This window comes from Colletotrichum higginsianum, chromosome 5, assembly GCF_001672515.1.
Source record: "Colletotrichum higginsianum IMI 349063 chromosome 5, whole genome shotgun sequence".
Taxonomy (NCBI): Eukaryota; Fungi; Ascomycota; class Sordariomycetes; order Glomerellales; family Glomerellaceae; genus Colletotrichum; species Colletotrichum higginsianum.
This window is the reverse complement of record NC_030958.1, coordinates 2,332,251-2,351,876: the sequence shown is the minus strand read 5'-3', so window position 1 is coordinate 2,351,876 and position 19,626 is coordinate 2,332,251. Positions and strand designations below refer to the sequence as shown.

Genomic DNA, 19,626 nt, shown 5'->3' with positions numbered 1-19,626 from the left:
TTCGTCTTGACTTCTCCGATGCTCAACCTACCTGCTACTTACTACCCCGGACCACGCTCACAGCCGGGACTTGGGCGCCGCCGATCGAGCAATCAGCGCACGATCGAAGAGTTCCCCTTGGTGTATTGGCTGAGCGACCAGCCAGCCCTCGATGGCGGAGACCAGACCTTCGACCTCGTCAAAGGTGTTGCCGGCGTGGAGACAGATCCTGACCCGCTCGCTTCCCACCGGCACCGTGGGCGCGACGATGGGCCGGATCATGAAACCACGTCGCTGGCAGTGCTGCGCGAGACCGCGCGGGTCCGAGGTGAACAGGGGTATGATGGGGGACTTCGGCTTGCCCGGAGCCAGATGCATCAAGGTCCTCTCCGGTCGGTGCCGATCCAGCAGCGTCAGCAGCAGGTCGTTGGTCTGGGCGACGAGGGACCAGAGGTGGCTGAGGAGGGCCTCGGAGTGGCCGTTGGCGATGAAGTCGTACGCCGTCTGGATACCCGCCAGCGACGTGAACGGCATGGCGGTGGTGTAGATGAGGCTACGGGCGTAGTTGACGAGATATGACCGGGTGATCTGAGAGCACAGAACGATGGCTGGTGTAATGTGAGGATGGGGGTTTTCTCGTCAAGACTCATCATGGATGGGGACAGGGGGGGTAAGAAAAATACCTCCAGAGCAGCCCATTGCTTTACCGAATGTGTGCACGCGAGCCCATACGCGATCTTCGAGGCCCAAATCGCACACCAGCCCCCGGCCTCTCTCGCCAAGCAGGCCTGTCGAGTGGGCTTCGTCGACGATGATGAGCCCGTTCCCACGGGGCAGATGCCGTTCGACGCACTCGACAACCTCCTTCAAGGGCGCCACGTCGCCATCCATGCTGTAGACCCCCTCGACAGCAACAAAGACGCGCCGCGAACCTTCCCTCACCTCTCGGCCCTCGTCGCCGTCGGTCAACGCCGAGAGCACCTCGCTCAGGCTCCGTGGCCACCGCTGAGCTTCCGCGGGGTCGACGGCGTTGTGCGCAAAGGCGATCTTCTTCGCGGCACGGCTCAGCCTCATGCCGTCGTGCACGCTCGCGTGGATGAGCTCGTCGTAGACGATGACATCCCCCGGCTGGGGCGCGCAGCTAAAGAGGCCAACGTTGGCATCGAAGCCCGAGTTGAAGAGCAGGCCGGCCGGGCCGCGGTGGAAAGCGGCGACGTCCCCCTCGAGCGACTCGGCGAGGGGCGCGTTGCCGTCGAGCAGACGCGAGCCGCCGGAGCCGAGGAGGGGCGTGCTGCTTACGACACTGTCGTGCCGCCCGCCATCGGGTGGCGGCGTCTCGGACGACGAGCCGAGGTGGGCCTCGATCCGGGCGAGGAAGCGGCGCTGGATGTCCGGGTGGGTCGAAAGGGAGAGATAGGCGTTGGACGAGAAGTCGGCGGCGCCGGGCGGGACGAGGGTCAGTTTCCGGAGCTGGCTCTTGGATTCGCGGCGGGCCAGCAGGGCGGCGAAGACCCGGTCCAGACGGTCGCTCGCCGGCATGTTTAGGAGGGGGAGGTATTCGGGTTTGTCGGGAGGAATGTGAAAAGTATCCGTCAGTATTCGTAGAGGGAACAGGAGCCAGACAAGCCTCAGGAGCCTCAGGGACCATGGCAAGACCTCGGCATTGGAGCGTTAGACAGCCACACGAGGGATTTCTCCCCCTGACGACCTGCAGATCTCGCAGCGCGTGTAACCGAGAGAAACAACGCGAGAGATGCAAGATGCAGCAAGGAACCTTGGGTTACCTGCCTACAGTACCTAGGTATCTGGCTGTAGGTAAGGTGTAGGTAGGTACCTTACGACAGGTACGTACCTCCATAGAACGCTTTGGAACCCCGCTACCCAACGCCCAACCAACCTATGGCAGTGACAGTGGACCCAACCCTCCTTCCCCCCCGGGCCGCACCGTTGGGAATGCTCGACCATTGAAACTGCCTGTTTGGGTGAATGGGTCTTCTTTCGTCCCTAGTGGATCAGGGCTGTCTGGACAGAACTAAAGATCTGATAGGTTCGGCTACAATCCAGGCTAGGACTTGTTCAGTTAGCTCACCTGCAGCTGCCAACCTCCCTAAACCCTCCTTAACGATCGCCTAAGATGTATTCGCAAAATGACACAGCAAATCGACGCTCTTCTCAACAAGTTCTAAGTTCCCCCCCGAACCATAATGGCCGACTGCCCCGCGGTCTCTCGGCACAACAAATGCCGCAGCGCCAAGGGTGTACCCCGCCTAGTTCCCCGGTGCCTCGGGAGTCGGAACTACAGGTTCGGTGACTCTAACACAGTCTTGCTTGGACCTTACAGAGCGGCTTCTAGAGAGACCGACGTGCTGCTCAACTCCAAGAGGGAAACCGTTCTTCGCATACCCTATGGCAGCTTGATATCACTCATCAAACTCCAAAGCCCTCAATGGCACCCGTCGGCGCTCTGCTCTGGCGTTCCCTCAGGACGTACCAGATCTACGGCGCCAACACCGACGTCGGCAAGACCGTCTTCGCCTCTGTCTTGTGCAATGCCGCCCGTAACCTCTGGCCCCATGAGAAGACGGCATTCTTGAAGCCCGTTTCCACGGGCCCGGCAACCGAAGCCGATGATAGGTGTATGTAACTTGCGTCACCCGGTGCTGAGCGAGTCTTTAGCTGACGCGGGAAACAGAACCAGACTTACAATGCTCTGCTCGTTTCAGCCATGATCCTCTCTACTGACGCCCCGCCCTCCTCCTCCAGTCACATCCAGCGGTTCGCGCCCGGCATCGCGAAGAAGACGCTGTTTCAGTTTGAGATCCCAGCAAGCCCCCATCTGGCGGCCGCCGCCTCGGACCAAGTATTTGCTTCCAACTCCCCAGTGCACCGTCGACACCTGCTGACAACCCTCGCAAAGCACACTCCGACAGACAACGAAGCCCTGCAGGGCATCTACGATTACTCATCACGCCGCGCCGCAAAGGGCCCCGGCTGGCTCTTCATCGAGACGGCCGGCGGGGTCCACTCGCCCGCTCCGTCCGGCACCCCGCAGGCCGATCTATACGCCCCACTCCGCGTCCCCGTCGTCTTCATCGGCGACGCCAAGCTGGGCGGCATCTCCCAGACCATCTCGGCCTTTGAGTCGCTCCGGCTGCGCGGCTACGACGTCGAGTCCATCCTGCTCTTCCGCAACGACTACTACCAAAACCACGCCTACCTGACCGACTACTTTGCACGCGACCGCGGCATCCCCGTCGCCACTCTCGACCAGCCCCCGGCCCGCGCCGAGGATGCCAACGTCGACGCGGACGCCATGGCTCGGTATTACCAAGAGGCGGCCTCGAGCAATGTCATCAAAGCCACCCTGGACCACCTTCACGACCGCCACCTCACCCGCATTTCCCGCCTCGAGAGCATGGCTCATGACGCCCACGACACCATCTGGTATCCCTTCACGCAGCACAAGGGCCTGACGCCCGACAAGATCACGGCAATCGACTCGGCCCACGGCGACAACTTCCAGACACTTGTCCCGGGGAGTTGCGCCGCGTCCGAGGACCGCGCCCTGCTGCAACCTTCTTTCGACGGCTCGTCTTCGTGGTGGACTCAGGGCCTCGGCCACGCGAACCCCAAGCTCACGCTGGCTGCCTCCTACGCCGCCGGTCGCTACGGCCACGTCATGTTCGCCTCCGCCGTCCACGAGCCGGCGCTCGCGCTCGCCCAGAACCTCCTGAAAGCCCTGCAGAACCCGCGTCTCGACCGCGTCTTCTACTCGGACAACGGCAGCACCGGCATGGAGGTCGCCGTCAAGATGGGCCTCCGCGCCGCGAGGGTGCGGTACGGCTGGGCCGCCGGCGACCGGCTCGAGATCCTCGGCTTGAGGGGCAGCTACCACGGTGACACCATGGGCGCCATGGACTCGACCGAGCCGTCCGTCTTCAACGAGAAGGTTGAGTGGTACAACGGCAAGGGCTTCTGGTTTGACTACCCCTCGATCATGTGCAAGGACGGAAGGTGGCAGGTCCGCGTGCCCGAGGCGCTGCGCGAGGAACTGGACGAGGGTCGGGAGTTCGCCACCCTGTCGGACGTGTTTGACGTTTCCCTCAGGGAGGCGGCGCAAGAGGCCCGGTCGTACGAGAGGTACATCATCAAGGTACTGGGGCGACTGCGCGACCAAGGCCGCAAGTTCGGTGCCCTCGTCATGGAGCCTGTCATTCTCGGGGCCGGGGGCATGATCATGGCGTAAGTCTGCACACCATGTCACTGAGACGGTGCCATAGAAACGAGGTCTCATACTAACTGTTTTTATGCAGCGATCCTTTGTTCCAACGCACGCTCGTCAAGGTCGTCCGCCAACACCCAGAGCTCTTCGGCACCTCGAATCAGGCCCCTTCGACAAAGAAAGATGCCCATGGCTGGACCGGTCTCCCCGTCGTGTTCGACGAAGTCTTCACCGGGCTCACACGTCTCGGCCGCGTCTCGGCCGCGTCCTTCCTCGGCGTCGACCCGGACGTCGTGGTCAACGCGAAGCTCCTGACGGGGGGTCTGGTGCCGTTGTGCACGACCTGCGCGTCCGACAGCATCTTCCGCGCGTTCGAGAGCGACGAGAAGAGCGACGCGCTGCTGCACGGCCACAGCTACACGGCGCACCCCGTCGGGTGCCAGGTGGCCGTCGAGTCGCTGCGCGAGTTGCAGAGGATGGACGAGGGCGGAGCCTGGGACTGGGCCAAGGCTGGCGGCGGCTGGGCGTCCGACGCTACCCCGGCGTGGTCGGTGTGGTCGCGTCCCTTCGTGGACTGGGTGTCGAGGCGGACGGGCCGCGTCGACGGCGTGTGGGCGCTGGGGTCCGTCCTCGCGATCCACATGCAAGACAGCGAGGGCGCCGGGTACTCGAGCACGGCGGCGGCGGACCTGCAGAGCGCTCTGCTGCGGGGCGAGGGCGGCGCGGGGGAGGGCGCGCGCTGGAACGTCCACAGCAGGGTCCTCGGCAACGTCCTGTACGTGATGACGAGCCAGACGACGGGGCAGGAGGATGTCCAAAGGTTGGAAGGCTTGCTCCGGAAGGCGCTTTCGGGATAGCGAGGGAATGTATATATATATTGAAGCCCCTATTTTACGACTCTTCATGCCTCGCAGACTGACCGTCGGTCTCGTGTGCTACTTCGGTTTCGCCGGCTCTGCATTGCTCCCCTCTCCTCTGCTCCAAGTCGGCGCCGCCCTGGTATCATTTTTGCCGCCCTCCGCCTCCTCTGTCTCTAGGAGCTGCGCATCAAGTACCTGTAAGTTCCTTGAGTCGGTTCTCTCGTGCTTTTAAACGGTCTGGGGCGTCAGCCTTGGTACTGGGTAGAAACCCGCACGACGCCTCCGAAGAAGTGGACGGCTCGGCATCCACGAGACTGGTGAACTGCGGCGGCTCGTCGAACAAGAGAGCATGCATCTCCGTCACACTCACACTTACTTACACAATACTCATCAGTCATCCGCATTGAGCAGCCTTCCGCAGCGTATAAGCAACAGCCCTGGTCCGGCAGGCCGACGACGGGCTTCCTGTATGACATATCCCCCGGCAGATCATGACGTGTCACAAAAGGCCATCTGTAGGTATAGAAGGTATATCCACGGTGGGGGATACCCGTCAAGCCGTCCCTCGTCAGTTGTTGCAGAGAGGCCACTGCAGGCGGCCGTGTCGGGGATGGCCTTTGCCAGCTGGAGCTGGCGATGTGATTTGTGGCAGGTGGGTATCAACCCCGACGCCTGAATGGGGAGAGCAGCAGGAGGGAGGTGTTCAGCAACGGTCCATTCGTTAATGTCGTGGGAAATTGTAACTTGAAATGAGTTGGTTGTGTCGGCTGGCGTGTGTCGAGGCGTTGATGATCCCCACCATCCCCTCGGCAGCGTCACTGTTTTCACGACTCCAAGCGGAGGTGACGCCGATGCAGGCCTGGGATTCCCGTGCTGTTTCCCACGGGAAATGAGGGTAAGGGAGGGGGGTTCATGTCGTCCATTGTCAGAGTCAGGTAATGTGGGATCCTCCTCGGCCTTCAAGGCGTCATGTTAACTCCGTGTCCGTGATTATCGGCGCCGGTGAGGGATGAGGGCGAGGGCCTGTAATGCGCGTGTAACTGCGAAAGGGTGCTGCATATGTATCCTCTGGGACGGGCATGCACTGCTGACGTACGTTACGTGTGCACACCATTCACTGGGCCTTGGGGCCCAGCTCTGATGATCCTTCAGCGGCAGATGGTGCACTCTGGAGAGATCCGCTATGAGTTTCTTGTTGATGGGTGTGATGCACGCCATATGCCGGTCTGCCGTCTTTCCGTCCCCCCTCCCGTGCTCTCTTCTCCATCCCGTATTCCCCTCTGCCATCCCTTGCCACTTCCCACTGCTCACTCGAGAGGTGTGGGGGTTTCCTGGGCGACTCGCCGATAAGACGAAAATGATTCCAAGTTTCTCTCTCTCCGAGCCCTCCGAGACCAAAAAGCGGGTGTGACGGCGGCCCGTCTTAGCATCAAAAGCTTGACTTGGATGCATCGGCGCGGGCACCGACCAGTGAGCAGCCAGAACGTCACGGATCCCCCCTTCTCCGCTAACTTCTAGAAGATGGGCTCCATCGATGATGCCCATAGACTCGCATAGCGTGCATAGTGCACACAATTCTTCTCCCCAACAACAGCCGTTGAATGGAGGGGGAAAGGTCCCAAGGTGCGGTTTCGCAATCCCTCAGTGGGGAACAAAGAGTGGAACGGAACTAATGCCGTGCTTGTCCCGTCTGTCCCCGCTTTAATTAGCGGCCGAATTCCGCCCTCTTCCCGCCCACATCCCCCCCCCTTCCCTCTTGTAGATACACCACTTACACGCACACACACACACACACACACGCACATACCTGGACATCGCACACCCCCCAGGAAACGGTTCAGTTCGCGGCTCGCCCCTTGGACACCACCGACCTCCATCATGAACTCTAAACAAGCAATTCGCTTCTCCACTTGCGGCGCCGGCGTCTGCCCCCCGACTGCCGACCGCGCCGATGACGGCCCGGGCGCTCGTTGCTCATCGCTCGTCTTGTCGCAGCACGGTGGACACTCTCCAATCGAAGGCAATGTGCCCATGACGTCGTCGTCTCATGTTCACTCCCCCTAACCCCCCCCCTCCGAGTTACCTCCTGATGAACGAACGGACTTGGGCATCATGGGCAATGCCGTCGCCGCGATGCTGGGGCCACTGAAACCATGATTGGTGAGGGGAGACGGAGATTGAAAAAGAAGAAGCTCCCCGCGTAGGTAAGTCTAGTGTGTGTGTGTATATATATAAGCACACAGAGCCGCAAGCTTCATCGGATTCACATCAACACGCTTCCTGTACTCATCTAATCACTTTATATATCCCATCAAAACATCTCATACCATCATCTTGTACGAGCATCACAACTAGCATCTCATCATCATCATCATCATCATCATCGTCATCTTTTTGTCGCAATTCACACGATATACCCATACTTACAATACCACCTCCATCTCAGCATGGCACAACCCCAGTACGGAAGGCGTCTGATCCCCCAGGTCATCGACGACACCGCGAGGACGGAACCCGACGCCGAGTTCTTCTCCGTCCCGCGCTCCTCCGACCCCGCTGACGGCTGGCGGCCCATCACCTTTAAGCAGATCGCCAACGCCGTCAACCGGATAGCCCGGCGCATCATCGACAAGCGAGGCGCCCCCGCGCCCGGCACCTTCCCGACCCTCACCTACATCGGCCCCAACGATGCGCGCTACATGATCATCACCGTCGCCTGCATCAAGGCCGGCTACAAGGCCCTGCTCATCTCCCCGCGCAACTCCTTCGAGGGCCAGATGAACCTGTTTGAGCAGACCGACTGCAACATCATCTGCTTCGATGCTGCCTTCAAGGACGTCGTCCAGCCCCTGCTTGAAGAGCGCCAGATGGATGCCATCATGGTTAGTTCTGCTGACGCCTGGTTGGCCGACGACGAGGTGCCACACTTCCCCTACGACAAGACCTTTGACGAGGCCAAGCACGACCCCGTCGTCGTCCTGCACACTAGCGGCAGCACCGGCCTGCCGAAGCCCATCGTCGCCCGCGCCGGCATGCTGGCCGTCGCCGACGCCTTCCACGACCTTGACGACTTCATGGGCTCTGAAAACTGCGTCAAATCCATCATGCACGGCTCCCGCCTGTTCCTGCCCATGCCCCTCTTCCACGCCGCCGGCTGCTACATGTCCACCTTCGCCACTGTCTACTGGCGCCGCCCCGTCGCCCTCGGCTTCACCGACCGGCCCCTGACGCCCCAGACCGTCATCGACGCCGTCGAGCATGCGGCCGTCGACAACGTCATCCTGCCCCCCGCCATCCTCGAGGAGATGAGCCACATGCCCGAGGGCGTCGCCGCGCTGAGGAGTCTCAAGCGCGTCAACTTTGGCGGCGGCAACCTGTCGCGCGAAGCCGGCAACAAGCTGGTCAAGGAGGGCGTCACCGTGGCCAGCGTCATTGCCTTTACCGAGTATGTCCCCGTTCCCCATCCACCATCCCTTTTGCCAGTCAACCAGCCAAGTCACTTTGGACAAAATATACTGACAACTTGTTTCACAGGGCCGCACCCCTGCCGTACTTCTTCCAGAAGAACCCCGACCTCTGGCAGTGGTTCATCATCGACTCGGACCGCCTGGGCGTCGACTGGCGCCCGGCCAGCGGCGAGGACGACGACATCTACGAGCAGGTCCTCGTTCGCAAGCAGCCCGATGACCCCCTCCAGGGCATTTTCTACACCTTCCCCGACGCCCGCGAGTACAACACCAAGGACCTGTACCGCAAGCACCCGACCCTGCCCAACCACTGGACCTACTACGGCCGCTCCGACAACATCATTGTCTTCTCCAATGGCGAGAAGCTTAACCCCGTCACCATCGAGGAGATCGTCACGGGCCACCCGCGCGTCCGGGGCGCCGTCGTCGCCGGCGCCATGCGCTTCCAGCCCCTCCTCATCCTCGAGCCGGTCGAGCCGCTAACCTCGCAGGAGGACGTTGACGCCTTCATCGACGACGTCTGGCCCCTCGTCGTCAAGGCCAACAAGGAGACCGTCGCCCACGGCCAGATCGGCCGCGCCTTCATCGGCGTCGCCAGCCCGGACAAGCCCTTCCCGCGCGCCGGCAAGGGCACGATCCAGCGGCCCATGGCCCTGAAGCTCTACAAGGACGAGATCGACGCCTGGTACGACAAGGCCGAGGACGGCGCCGACTCGCTGTCGGTGCACGTCGACGTCACCTCCCAGCAGACCATGATCGACTCCATCGAGCGCCTCTTCCAGCAGACCCTCGGCAGCCGCCCGCTGTCGGCCGACTCGGACTTCTTCAGCGCGGGCATCGACTCCATGCAGGTCATCAACGCCTCCCGTCTCCTCCGCAAGGGGCTCGAGGCCGCCGGCGCCAGCATCACCGCCGACGCCATCGCCACCAGGGTCATCTACGCCCACCCGACGCCCCGCCAGCTGGCAGCTTACCTCATGGACCGCGTGAACGCCACCGCGACCGCGACCACCAACGGCAACGGCAACGACGACGGCGAGAACCACGACATCCACGCCATGGAGGCCCAGCTGTCCAAATACACCCGCGACCTGCCCGAGAACCCTGTCGTCGCCGGCACCGCCAACAAGCCCCCGCCCGCGGATCGCAACCAGACCGTGCTCGTCACGGGAACCACCGGCGCCCTGGGCTCCTACCTCCTCGACTTCCTCGAGTCCGACCCGGCCGTGTCCAGGGTCGTCTGCCTCAACCGCAGCGAGGACAGCGCGGCGCGCCAGGCCAAGATGAGCGCCGACCGCGGCCTCGCGTCCACCTGGACCAAGGCCGAGTTCCTCTGCGCCGACCTGTCCAAGAGCACCCTGGGGCTCGCGCCCGAGGTCTACGACCGCCTCCTCCGCGACGCCGACCGCGTCATCCACAACGCCTGGCCCGTCAACTTCAACATCTCGGTCGAGACGTTCGAGCCGCACATCCGCGGCGTCCGCCACTGGGTCGACTTCTCCCTGCGCGCCGCCAAGAACGTGCCCGTCGTCTTCATCAGCAGCATCGGCACCGTCGACACCTGGGCCGGCCCCGGCCCCGTCCCCGAGACCCGCCTGCTCGACCTCTCCCTGCCGAGCACGGGCTACGGCCGCTCCAAGCTCGTCAGCTCCCTCATCCTCGACGAGGCCACCCGCCGCGCTGGCGTCCCCACCGCCGTCGTCCGCGTCGGCCAGGTCGCCGGCCCCGTCTCCCGCGACGGCGTCTGGAACCGCCAGGAGTGGCTGCCCACCATCGTCGCCAGCTCCAAGTACCTCGGCGTCCTCCCGGCCGACCTCGGCGCCATGACCACCGTCAACTGGACCCCGATCGAGGGCATCGCCCGCCTCATCCTCGAGGTCTCGGGCGTCGTCCAGACCGTGCCCCTGCGCGACGTCGACGGCTACTTCCACGGCGTCAACCCGCGCACCGTCCCCTGGGCCGACCTCGCCGCCGCCGTCAAGTCCTACTACGGCGACGGCGTCATCCGCGACATCGTCCCCTTTGAGGAGTGGGTGCGCCGCCTCGAGGCGAGCGCCGGCGCCACCGACGACATGGACCGCAACCCGGGCGTCAAGCTGCTCGACTTCTACCAGGGCCTGGCCGCGGCCGCGGGGCACGGCGTGGAGTTCTCGATGGAGAGGACCGTCAAGAGCAGCAGGACCATGAGGGAGATGCAGGCTGTGACCCCGGAGCTGATGCAGAACTGGTGCAGGCAGTGGGCGTTTTAGATAGTGGTTGTTCTTGATGGGATTCTTTTTTGGCTGTGTGGGATAGGCGTTACTGCATGCATTATAGAACTGAAGCGATAATTCAATGTTTTTGGAAATGAATTTTACTCAAATGTGTATTGCAATTGTGGTCCATATTTCGTCTCGCCTCCGAACTGATCGATCAGTTATATTTGTCTGAGTCTCTCCAGTTCCTTCTTCAACCAAGAGCCCGATGCAAAAGAGTCTTCATCTCTGTATCTCTCGAATGCTTCTTTCAACCACTCCTCCGTGAAATGCGCATCGTGGTCAGTAGGTTACTCGCCTCAGACTCCCTTCTCCATCTCCTCCATCACTCTTTCGTAGAACCCCAGCTTCCCAGTGCTGGTAAACGCTCCGTACGAGTAGGCCAGAGCCTGGCTTCGGTCGCTGCCGAGGTGAGCCGAGAGCAGGTCGTCGTCGCCACCGCTGTCCCGTTCGGCCGACTTGACCATCTCGACGTACTCCCGCCGCTCGCGCCACCTTTCCCTCGCTTCTCGGCCGAGGGGCTGCCCGTCCCAGCCGTAGTGCTGGGGCAGGTCAAACGAGGGGGGCATGGCCTGGAGGAACTCGGGGAACGCGACCAGCTCCCAGGGGACGGTGCAGGCGTCCTCCCAGTCGATGACGCCGGTCACGTTGAAGCTGGCCTCGTCGACCATGATGTTGATGTGGAGGAAGTCGCCGTGGCACAGGGGGAACGGCCCCTCGTTGTGGCGGGAGAGCCGGCCGGCCATCGCCTTGATCCGCCGCGGGAACCCGTCGATGATGGCGACCATGCGCTCGGCCGAGATGGGGCCTCTCTGCATCATGCGCGTTATCGTTTCCTTGTCCCACTTGAACTCGACGGTGTCGGCCCAGGCCTCGAAGAAGGCCGCCGCTGTGTCGAACGGGCCGCCGATCCCCGGCAACGGGCCGGACTCATATCCGGCGTCCGGGCTTCGGATGATGGCACCGATTTTGGGGAGGCGCAACGCCGTCATCTGGACCTGTGTGGTTGTATGTGAGTGAGTGGGTGAGTGGGTGATGAGTTGTGGGCTTATGAACAACAAGGGGCTAGGCTGCTAGGGACGAACATGACACTTGGCGACGGATTGGTAAAAGGTCTGTCGATCCCGTGTGGGTATCACGCCGCGGTGTTCTGCGTAGCCGCCGAGGGCGTCCATGGCGACGATGCCGGGGAGCACCTCGATGAGCATGAAAGGGGCCGCAGCAGCATTGTCCTCGTCCGTGTCGTACGTCAAAACCCGGGGCACGGGGAGGCTGGAACGCTCCGTGATGAACTGCATTGTCGCAACTTCGTCGCCGAGCTTGATGCGGCGCGCTTGGGGCGGCCCGCCTCTTTCGATCGGCACCCGCGCCGCCCACCGAGTCTGGTCGGAGAACTCGAGTTCGCGGACGACGTTGTTGAGCCCGCTCGCGACCCGGTCCAGGGGCACGCATTTCAGGCCACGGTTGGCGTTCGAGGCGATCGAGCACAGCCGGTCCCACCGGACTCGTCGGAAACACCTGGCGGTTTGAGCATCACTGTCCTGGAGGAAACCAGGGACCGTTGTCCAGGAGACTGATGAATCTGCGGCCATGGGTGTGTGACGTTCGATATCGGAACGATGAACCACTGACTTTCTTGCAGACACGGATTGATGCAACATGAAGTGAGGTTCCATTTGGGTTATATATAGGTAGCACTTGTGAAGGGCTTCTGCGTCCCTGTGTTCGGCTGCACGAGTCTAGACTCGTCCATCTGCAAGTATGCGGTGTGCACATGCGGGAGACTTACCAAACTGATTGTATGCATTTCTGCCTACTGATGCATACACATACGAAGCTCAAATGTGTCGGTGACATAAAATGCAGCCATTTCGGTTCCTGAACCCAAGGCCTAGTAGAATGCACAGGCTACCTACCTCCTCATGGTCTTGTTTTGGGGACTGTGTTCATATACAAGTTGTAACCGCAATATCTATCTAGCTTTTGTCCGATCCGTCCTCGAACATGCAATTGTCGCAGGCCAACTCAATGACGAACGGCTGTTTTCTTCTCTCGTCGAAGCCGATGTATCGGTGCGGGTGGAAGATCCAATTCTTGTCCGGCCCTCCTTTGGTGCAATAAGTTGGTACATGCAGCAGTCCGCGACCGTCTTTTACTATCCAGATGTCTATGTGGTCCCGATGGTAGCCACATGAGACTTGACATGCGCGTTTGATTATGGCGTCGCAACCGCCATCTTGGGAACTGACGTTGGCGTTGGTCACGTCGAACAAATGCTCGTTAACCACGACGAATTTATCCTGACCAGCAAATGACATGAAGAAATAGCGGAAGGGAAATTCTAGACGAGACTTTGTTAGTACCAATTGTTTGAGAAGCCTCCCACCCTCCGCAGCAAAGAGATCAAATTGGTACCATCCGGCATCGTCGTTATTGCTGTCATCGTCAACATTGTGGCGTAACAAGTTGGTGGCAAAAACTGCAATCATCGATCCGACCGAGTTGAGCGCCATGGAAACATTACGGAAATGACTCCCATCAGACCTCTTGGTCCACATGACCGCGCCCGAGTCCAGGTCCATGAGTTGGAGAGTTGACCAGAGGAGGAAGACCAAATGTTTCCCACCGGGCGCAATACGCAGCTCCATGTCGTATCCGTACTCGCTCCCCTCGACCTCCACATCCCGCACCCAGCGGACTTGAAGCGAAGGGAAATCCCAAAGCGTAATCCGAGGCTTTCTGTAAATTTCGCCCATGGCAAGGTGGCTACCGCACGGAGAGAATGATAGGCAACTCTGGCGAAAGTCAGCCGGTTGGTCGCAGCCACGACTGTGCGTTTGTTCGAATTGGCTTGACGATGGCAAGCTCTGGTAAATCGTCAATTCCCCTGGCAACGCGACGGCAACGAACCTGCTGTCTGGACTCCAGTCGACTGCGATGCCCCGATAATGTTGGATTAACAACGGCTTCGGATTCACGCAAAGACAAAGCGTGAAGTCTGTCCCATTGCTAGTGTTGATGTCCCACACCTTGAGTCTGCCATGTCCCCAAACCACAGCGACCCGGTTGCCATCAGGCGAAGAAACCAGTTGCATTAAATCAGAAGTAAACAGTGCATCTACACTGTGCTCTGATGTATCTTGTTGGCTAGCGTTTTCAAGATGGTCTATGTCGACAATTTGTACTTCGTTTCCGGTTGGGTTGATGAGGAGTATTTGTTTGCCATCTGGAGACCAACAGGGATCGGACATGCCGTTGGAATTGGCTATCAACTGGGGTGAATCGCGTAGACCGTTCCAAAGGCATAACCCGTTTGTTTCGTCAGTCATTGTCAGCATCTCGTTCTTGTTGAAGACTGGTCTCTGGAAATGACCCAGAGACACGTCCAGATGACTTGTCGGAGAATTACTCGGTCGGTCCAAGTCCCATGCGTATGCACCTCTCCAATTCACATCCAGCCAATCCGAATACGCCGATTTTTTGACCACGCCAACGACCGCCAGTAGTAGGTTCTTGGGCGAAATTGCCAAACTGCCGAACACGAAGCCGTTGGGTGCCGATATCTCTCGAACTCGGACTCCAGAGCCAGCATCACATACTTCAATCTTGTCAGGCTGGCCCAGTCTGGTGAGAGCAATGAATATCCCATCGGGCGAGTTGGCCACACCGTAAAAGATGGAAGAAGCCACTGTATCATCAACCAGTAATGGGGAATGGTAATCACTCGGGCGAGAAAACCGGACAGTGTGCCAGTCATGCACGACATGGTGATCCTCATCCAAGAGACAAACGAGGCCTTCTCTGAACGCAGAGACCATCCGACCTGTTACCGAAACGGCAAGATAAGTGACTGGAGAGTCAGATAGGTGTACGGGCGTTGTGCGGTCCTGCTCAAAGTCCCAGAAGATGATGGTACCTGACTGGAGACCAATAGCAAGCCTGGTGTTGCTAATAAAGACGATACAACGTGGTCTGCCATCGAACTCGCTGATTGTTTCCAGAACTGTTCCAGATACTGCTCTCAAAACATCGACCTCTTTCCCGGTGGCCGCTGCCACTATGCCACCGTCCGGCGAGAACGCGATTGATTGAACCCCATGGGGGTACCGTTTGATTGGCAGTGAAGTGGCATTCCAGTCCAACGCCGCCCCAGGGGCTCTAAGAACCCATTCAGGGATCTCGGACCGAAATATGTTCCTAATGACTGAGTTCTCGGGGGAAAAGAGTAGCGCGGACGAGTAAATTTGACCCGGCGCCAAGTCGATGATATCTTTATGCTCAATTAGGAACCGCCAAGCGTCTCTCAAAAAGCTGGCCGCATCGGTGTCTGGGCAGAAGAGATCTTGAAGCGCCATGACTTCTTCGACGACCTGTTCAATCTTGCCGAGCCAGCTCATGGCCTCGACCCAATGAACAAAGTGGCGAGAGAGAAAATCATACACCTTGGCCTTCGTGGGGTCGGTTTTGTGGCTTCTGTGTAAGTGATGGATCCAGTAGATGCATGCGTACTCCAGATGGCGAGGAATGTGTCGCTTTATGTGCTCGGATGGGACATATTTTCGATAAACTCCAGGCTCATTCAGTTGACATATGTCGTTTTTCAAGCAGAACTCTTTGTCGGGTTTGTTGCTCATGACTTCCAGGCAGCAATCCAACAGTTCGGTGTGCTTGGACTGTTCTTCGATCCAAAACCGGTTCTTCCCACCGGGGTTAGCCAGCAGATACTCTCTGAACGACAGGTGGAAGATACTGATGGGGCTATCAGACTCGGTGTCTTCGGGCACGTTCAGCACGGAATGGAGGTTGTTCAGGTGACAAACGACCTTTTCTGAATCAGTTTGGAGAAGCTGAGACAAGTATCGAAGGGGAAGCGGGTCTGCCAGCAGGATGATGGATCCAACAACTCTGCGGAATTGTACAAGTTCGGATTCTTGCCTGGCATCGTTCAGTCCTCGCAGGATTTGTTCCAAGACTGGCTTGTAGGTTGTCTCGATATCAGATGCACCTTGGCTACGTTCCATGAACTCCTCCAGCTGTGCTCGAGGGCTGAATCGCCGACTTGAGTCGTTGATGAACTTGCAAATGGTCGCCGCATATATGAATAAAGGCGTGGAGATCTCGACGAGCCGCACGATAGCATCCTCCCCCGGCCACTCCTGGGGTATTTGATATGAAGATCGTATCTGCTCGAGCTGGCTTTCCAGGAAAACCCTGATGTCGTGCTTGATGATTGATTCAGGTATGTTGTGCAGGGCTAAGCTTTGGTGCGAATCCCGAGGAACCTCATCGCGGAATCCTAATCGGATCGGGACTTCCGGCCGGCTGGTAAGGAAGACGCGCATGTTGAAGCCTTTGATGGAGGCCATACTTGCGAGAATGTTGACAATCATACGACTTCGTTCACAACGGGTGTCGGCTCCGGTGAGGTTCTCTGCTTCGCATTCGTCCAGAGCGTCAACGACTAGGACCAGCGTGGGAACCAGAAGCCCTTCAGGCTCGAAGTTTTTCAGAGGCTCCAACACTAGACTGCTGAACTGTGTGCGAAGAGCCTTGCCGGGCAGGTCAGGGTCCTTTTGGATGGCCGCTAGGATGAGATCCCTGAGCTTGGGGACCCTCCGTGCGAGCTGCCTCGCGATTGTCGTGACGAAGAGGTTCGCCGTATTACGCCCATCTCGGGTTTTGTTAAAGAAAAAGCTTGCGCCCAGCTGGTTTCTCTCCGCAAAGGTGTGTGCAACCGTCTGGGAGATGGTGGACTTTCCGGCCCCCGCAGGACCGCACAGCCAGAAAACGCATTTCCCCTCTGGGGTATCGGCCCAGCTGGCAACCTGACGAAGCAAATCCATTCTCGTCTCTGGGTGACAGCGCGGCTCTAGCTCATTGTCGTAGTCGTCAAAAGCCGCGCCCTTTGCAAAAGGAAGGTTGGCAATGTCGAGGGCATCTTCTATCCGCCGAGCGATGTTGCTAGTCAAGCAAGTTAGCACTTGCATCAGCTGGGGCCGGACGGACGGTAAAGTGATACGATCCCATGCTGTCCCGGTGGTGAGTGACTTAGACAGAACCTGAAGTACTTACACTTGATCAATCGACAATGCTGTTTGGAACATCTCTCGCCAACGATGCAGCGCCGAAATGGCCTCTGACACCTCTGTACTGGAGAGCGGCCATTTGAGAGCCCCTACATAGCGTTTCCACCGGCTCGCGTTCGGCTCTTGGTCCAACTTTGCCGTCAAATCTTGCAACATCTTCCCGCAGCTGGTCAGGTTCTTGTGGAGCTTTTGGGATGAATCCAGTTGATGCCTGACGCTCGCAGACTTGATATCATCGCTGAGTAGATCTTGTATCTGTTTGAGGATTTGTGCGAGAGCATCGTTCTCCGTCGCGAGTCTTTTGATTTCGTCTTTCGACCGCCGGACCTTTCTGATGTAGTCGACACATAGCCGACCCAACTTCGCAGATATCTCAACGAGCGTTATGATGCTGGCGGCTGCCCCAACCGCCTCCATCGTTACACTGATTGCGGCCAGCAGCCGGTTGCGCCGCGTAAATGATCAGGGAAAGTCGAGGATGACTGACTACCTGCGCTGCGTTTCGGTTTCAGTGGTGTTGTGGTCGCGCGGTCAGGCAGGAAAGATGCTTCCAAGCTCTGTATCACAGGAGGCTTCTTTGAACCGCACTCTAGTTGGGTGACCCTTCCCAAGTGCCCTGAGTTATATGGCAAGCGTGTTTGGCATTGCGAGAACCTTGTAATCTCGATCGTCAGGCTGTGAAGTTGGGAGAAACTCGCGGACCGCAGAGGAGGAAGAGGAGGAGATGGAGGGGAACACGCCTGAGGCATTCTCGCGGCGATTGTGATGCAGCTGTAAGCTAAACAAGCCAACGAGATGTTCTGCCACTCACACCCGCATGCTGACAGCGCCAGCCTCGGAAGCTCGCAGCCAATCCATATCAAGAACTGTGCTCCGGGCGACGGCCTGACCGATGCCCGACCCGCCAGAGCCTGATCCGAGATAAACATTGGCAAGTCCATCGAAGTAAGCCAGTGCTTGCGGGCGAGTGACAAAAGGGTTGTCCGCTATTGGTGATCTCCAAGGTCAGACAGAGGCGATCGGTTGTGTTTCTTGGATCAGCTCGTTAGACGGAGAAGGACTGTGCAAGGTTAAGTGAGGGTTAGGTGGACATTTAAAAACGGTCCCATGATGGCAATCTTGTCTTTAGGTCGATTAGACAGACATCCTGATGTATGAGTTTGAGGGTCCGGTCTTTAGCGTAGCAAAGAAACACACAGGCACACACAATATATACAGACAAAGACACACATTTGGAAAGGATGGGAAGCAGAGGAGGGACGGAGGAGACAAAAATATCCACATGGATAAAACACAGTGCGCCGAGGGGGAATCGAACCCCCGGCTCCCCGACGCTGCTGGATGGCAACGGAGAATTTTACCACTAAACCATCGGCGCTGTTGATGAATTATGCCTCCGTGTTTTTATTTATCAATCATACGCTTGTCCTCGCAGCCTTCTGCGTTCATGTTCCCTTTCACACCAGCAACAACAGAGCAAGTATATTCACCACCTGATCTCTCGTCGCCGCTTCATCCGTTCCGCCTCTTCTTCCTCCTTGATCTCCGGCCAGAATGCGTGGTCATCCTTCCATATTCCCCACCAATAGAGGACGCTCCTCTTCCTCCGCCGCGGCGGCGGCGGCTCGGTGTAATAATCCCACTCGGCGAAGATCATGGCGTCGGAGAAGCTGTACCGCATCTCTCTCATAAGAAATACGACGAAGCGTATCCTGGCCACGAGTGTTATCGCCCTCAGGACGATTAACACGACCTCCATGATTATCCGCGTCACTATGGCTCCATGTAAGAGCTCGCGCGGCAGGAGGAGCACCCAGATGACCCAGATGTAATAGGGCAATGGGGGACTGGTCATTGTGGGATTTATACATAGTTTTTGACAGATCTCAGAGTTGACGATACCCTTGAAGTACTGCCAGACTGCGTCCATGATGCTCGAGTTCGAGGTTGTAGGCTTGCAAATACTTAAAAGGTCAGCATGAGAACTCTGGTGGCTATGGGAGCAAGAGACACGAACCAATACAGCGCGCTGAGTTGTATCTCAGATCAGCACGATGATATTCGAGGTCTCGGGCGCGATGAACTGAGTCTCTTGAGGCTCACAGCCGATTCTTCTGTGATGTGATTCAAGTGACAGACAAGACATTGAAACTTTGGAAGTAGAGGAATGAATGGATGAATGGCAGTGTCAGCTTTATCAACATCACCTCTCCGCCCAAGAGGGGTTGGTCTGTCTTGGTTAATCAGTCATCTGGGCGGCGGCGCAGCAGCCAAGGGCTCGGAGCAGTCGCGATGATTGCGGCGTCGGCCGCCTTGCCGGTGCACTTGGCAATGCCCCGAGTACCTCATTGGCTTCCCGTACGAAGCAAACGACGATCATCGACGTAAGCTGCTGCGGCCAAGCCAGCTGGTTTTCCACGGCATAAGCCATCCTCACGCCCCGTGGGGTTTGGGACATCACTCCCAACCGCGAATCGTCATGTGACCGAATGATGAAAGAAGACAGTCCCTCTCAATGTTGAAAAAGTTCGTTAAGGCGTAATGCACTGGTCTCTCGCAACCAAAAAAGTTCAACCGTCATGTCCGCCAGCCATCAGTCAGCGACCGCAGTCTTCAAATCATCCAAACAAGGCTGTCTCTACAAAGTCCACGGGATGGAGCCCAACAGTAAAACCGTCGCCGTCCTTGCAAGACCCGCCTAGGCTTGATCTAGCAGATGAGTCCACCTAGGCTCTTTGCCGTAGCCGGCCTCCTCGC

The 19,626-nt window shown here is 58.7% G+C and overlaps 5 protein-coding genes across 5 annotated transcripts; 2 read left to right on the top strand and 3 right to left on the bottom strand.

Annotated features, from left to right (window-relative positions):
* Positions 1-57: 57 nt before the first annotated feature.
* On the bottom strand, positions 58-1,518 carry CH63R_07607 (Aminotransferase class I and II; the record flags this gene model as incomplete). The annotated part of the gene is made up of 2 exons (XM_018302582.1): positions 58-587; positions 663-1,518. 2 exons carry the CDS (start codon positions 1,516-1,518, stop codon positions 58-60), a joined length of 1,386 nt encoding a protein of 461 aa, XP_018157360.1.
* A 907-nt stretch (positions 1,519-2,425) lies between these two features.
* On the top strand, positions 2,426-5,058 carry CH63R_07606 (Onanonoxo-7-onima-8-eninoihtemlysoneda; the record flags this gene model as incomplete). The annotated part of the gene is made up of 3 exons (XM_018302581.1): positions 2,426-2,613; positions 2,743-4,221; positions 4,293-5,058. 3 exons carry the CDS (start codon positions 2,426-2,428, stop codon positions 5,056-5,058), a joined length of 2,433 nt encoding a protein of 810 aa, XP_018157359.1.
* Positions 5,059-7,508: 2,450 nt separating this feature from the next.
* Positions 7,509-10,777, top strand: CH63R_07605 (Thioester reductase domain-containing protein; the record flags this gene model as incomplete). The annotated part of the gene is made up of 2 exons (XM_018302580.1): positions 7,509-8,506; positions 8,596-10,777. 2 exons carry the CDS (start codon positions 7,509-7,511, stop codon positions 10,775-10,777), a joined length of 3,180 nt encoding a protein of 1,059 aa, XP_018157358.1.
* Positions 10,778-11,082: 305 nt separating this feature from the next.
* CH63R_07604 (phosphotransferase) lies at positions 11,083-12,375 on the bottom strand (the record flags this gene model as incomplete). The annotated part of the gene is made up of 2 exons (XM_018302579.1): positions 11,083-11,781; positions 11,869-12,375. The coding sequence occupies 2 exons, from the start codon at positions 12,373-12,375 to the stop codon at positions 11,083-11,085; spliced, it is 1,206 nt and encodes a 401-aa protein (XP_018157357.1).
* A 384-nt stretch (positions 12,376-12,759) lies between these two features.
* CH63R_07603 (Vegetative incompatibility protein HET-E-1) lies at positions 12,760-17,286 on the bottom strand (the record flags this gene model as incomplete). Its single annotated transcript, XM_018302578.1, has 2 exons — positions 12,760-16,744; positions 16,856-17,286. The coding sequence occupies 2 exons, from the start codon at positions 17,284-17,286 to the stop codon at positions 12,760-12,762; spliced, it is 4,416 nt and encodes a 1,471-aa protein (XP_018157356.1).
* Positions 17,287-19,626: the final 2,340 nt, after the last annotated feature.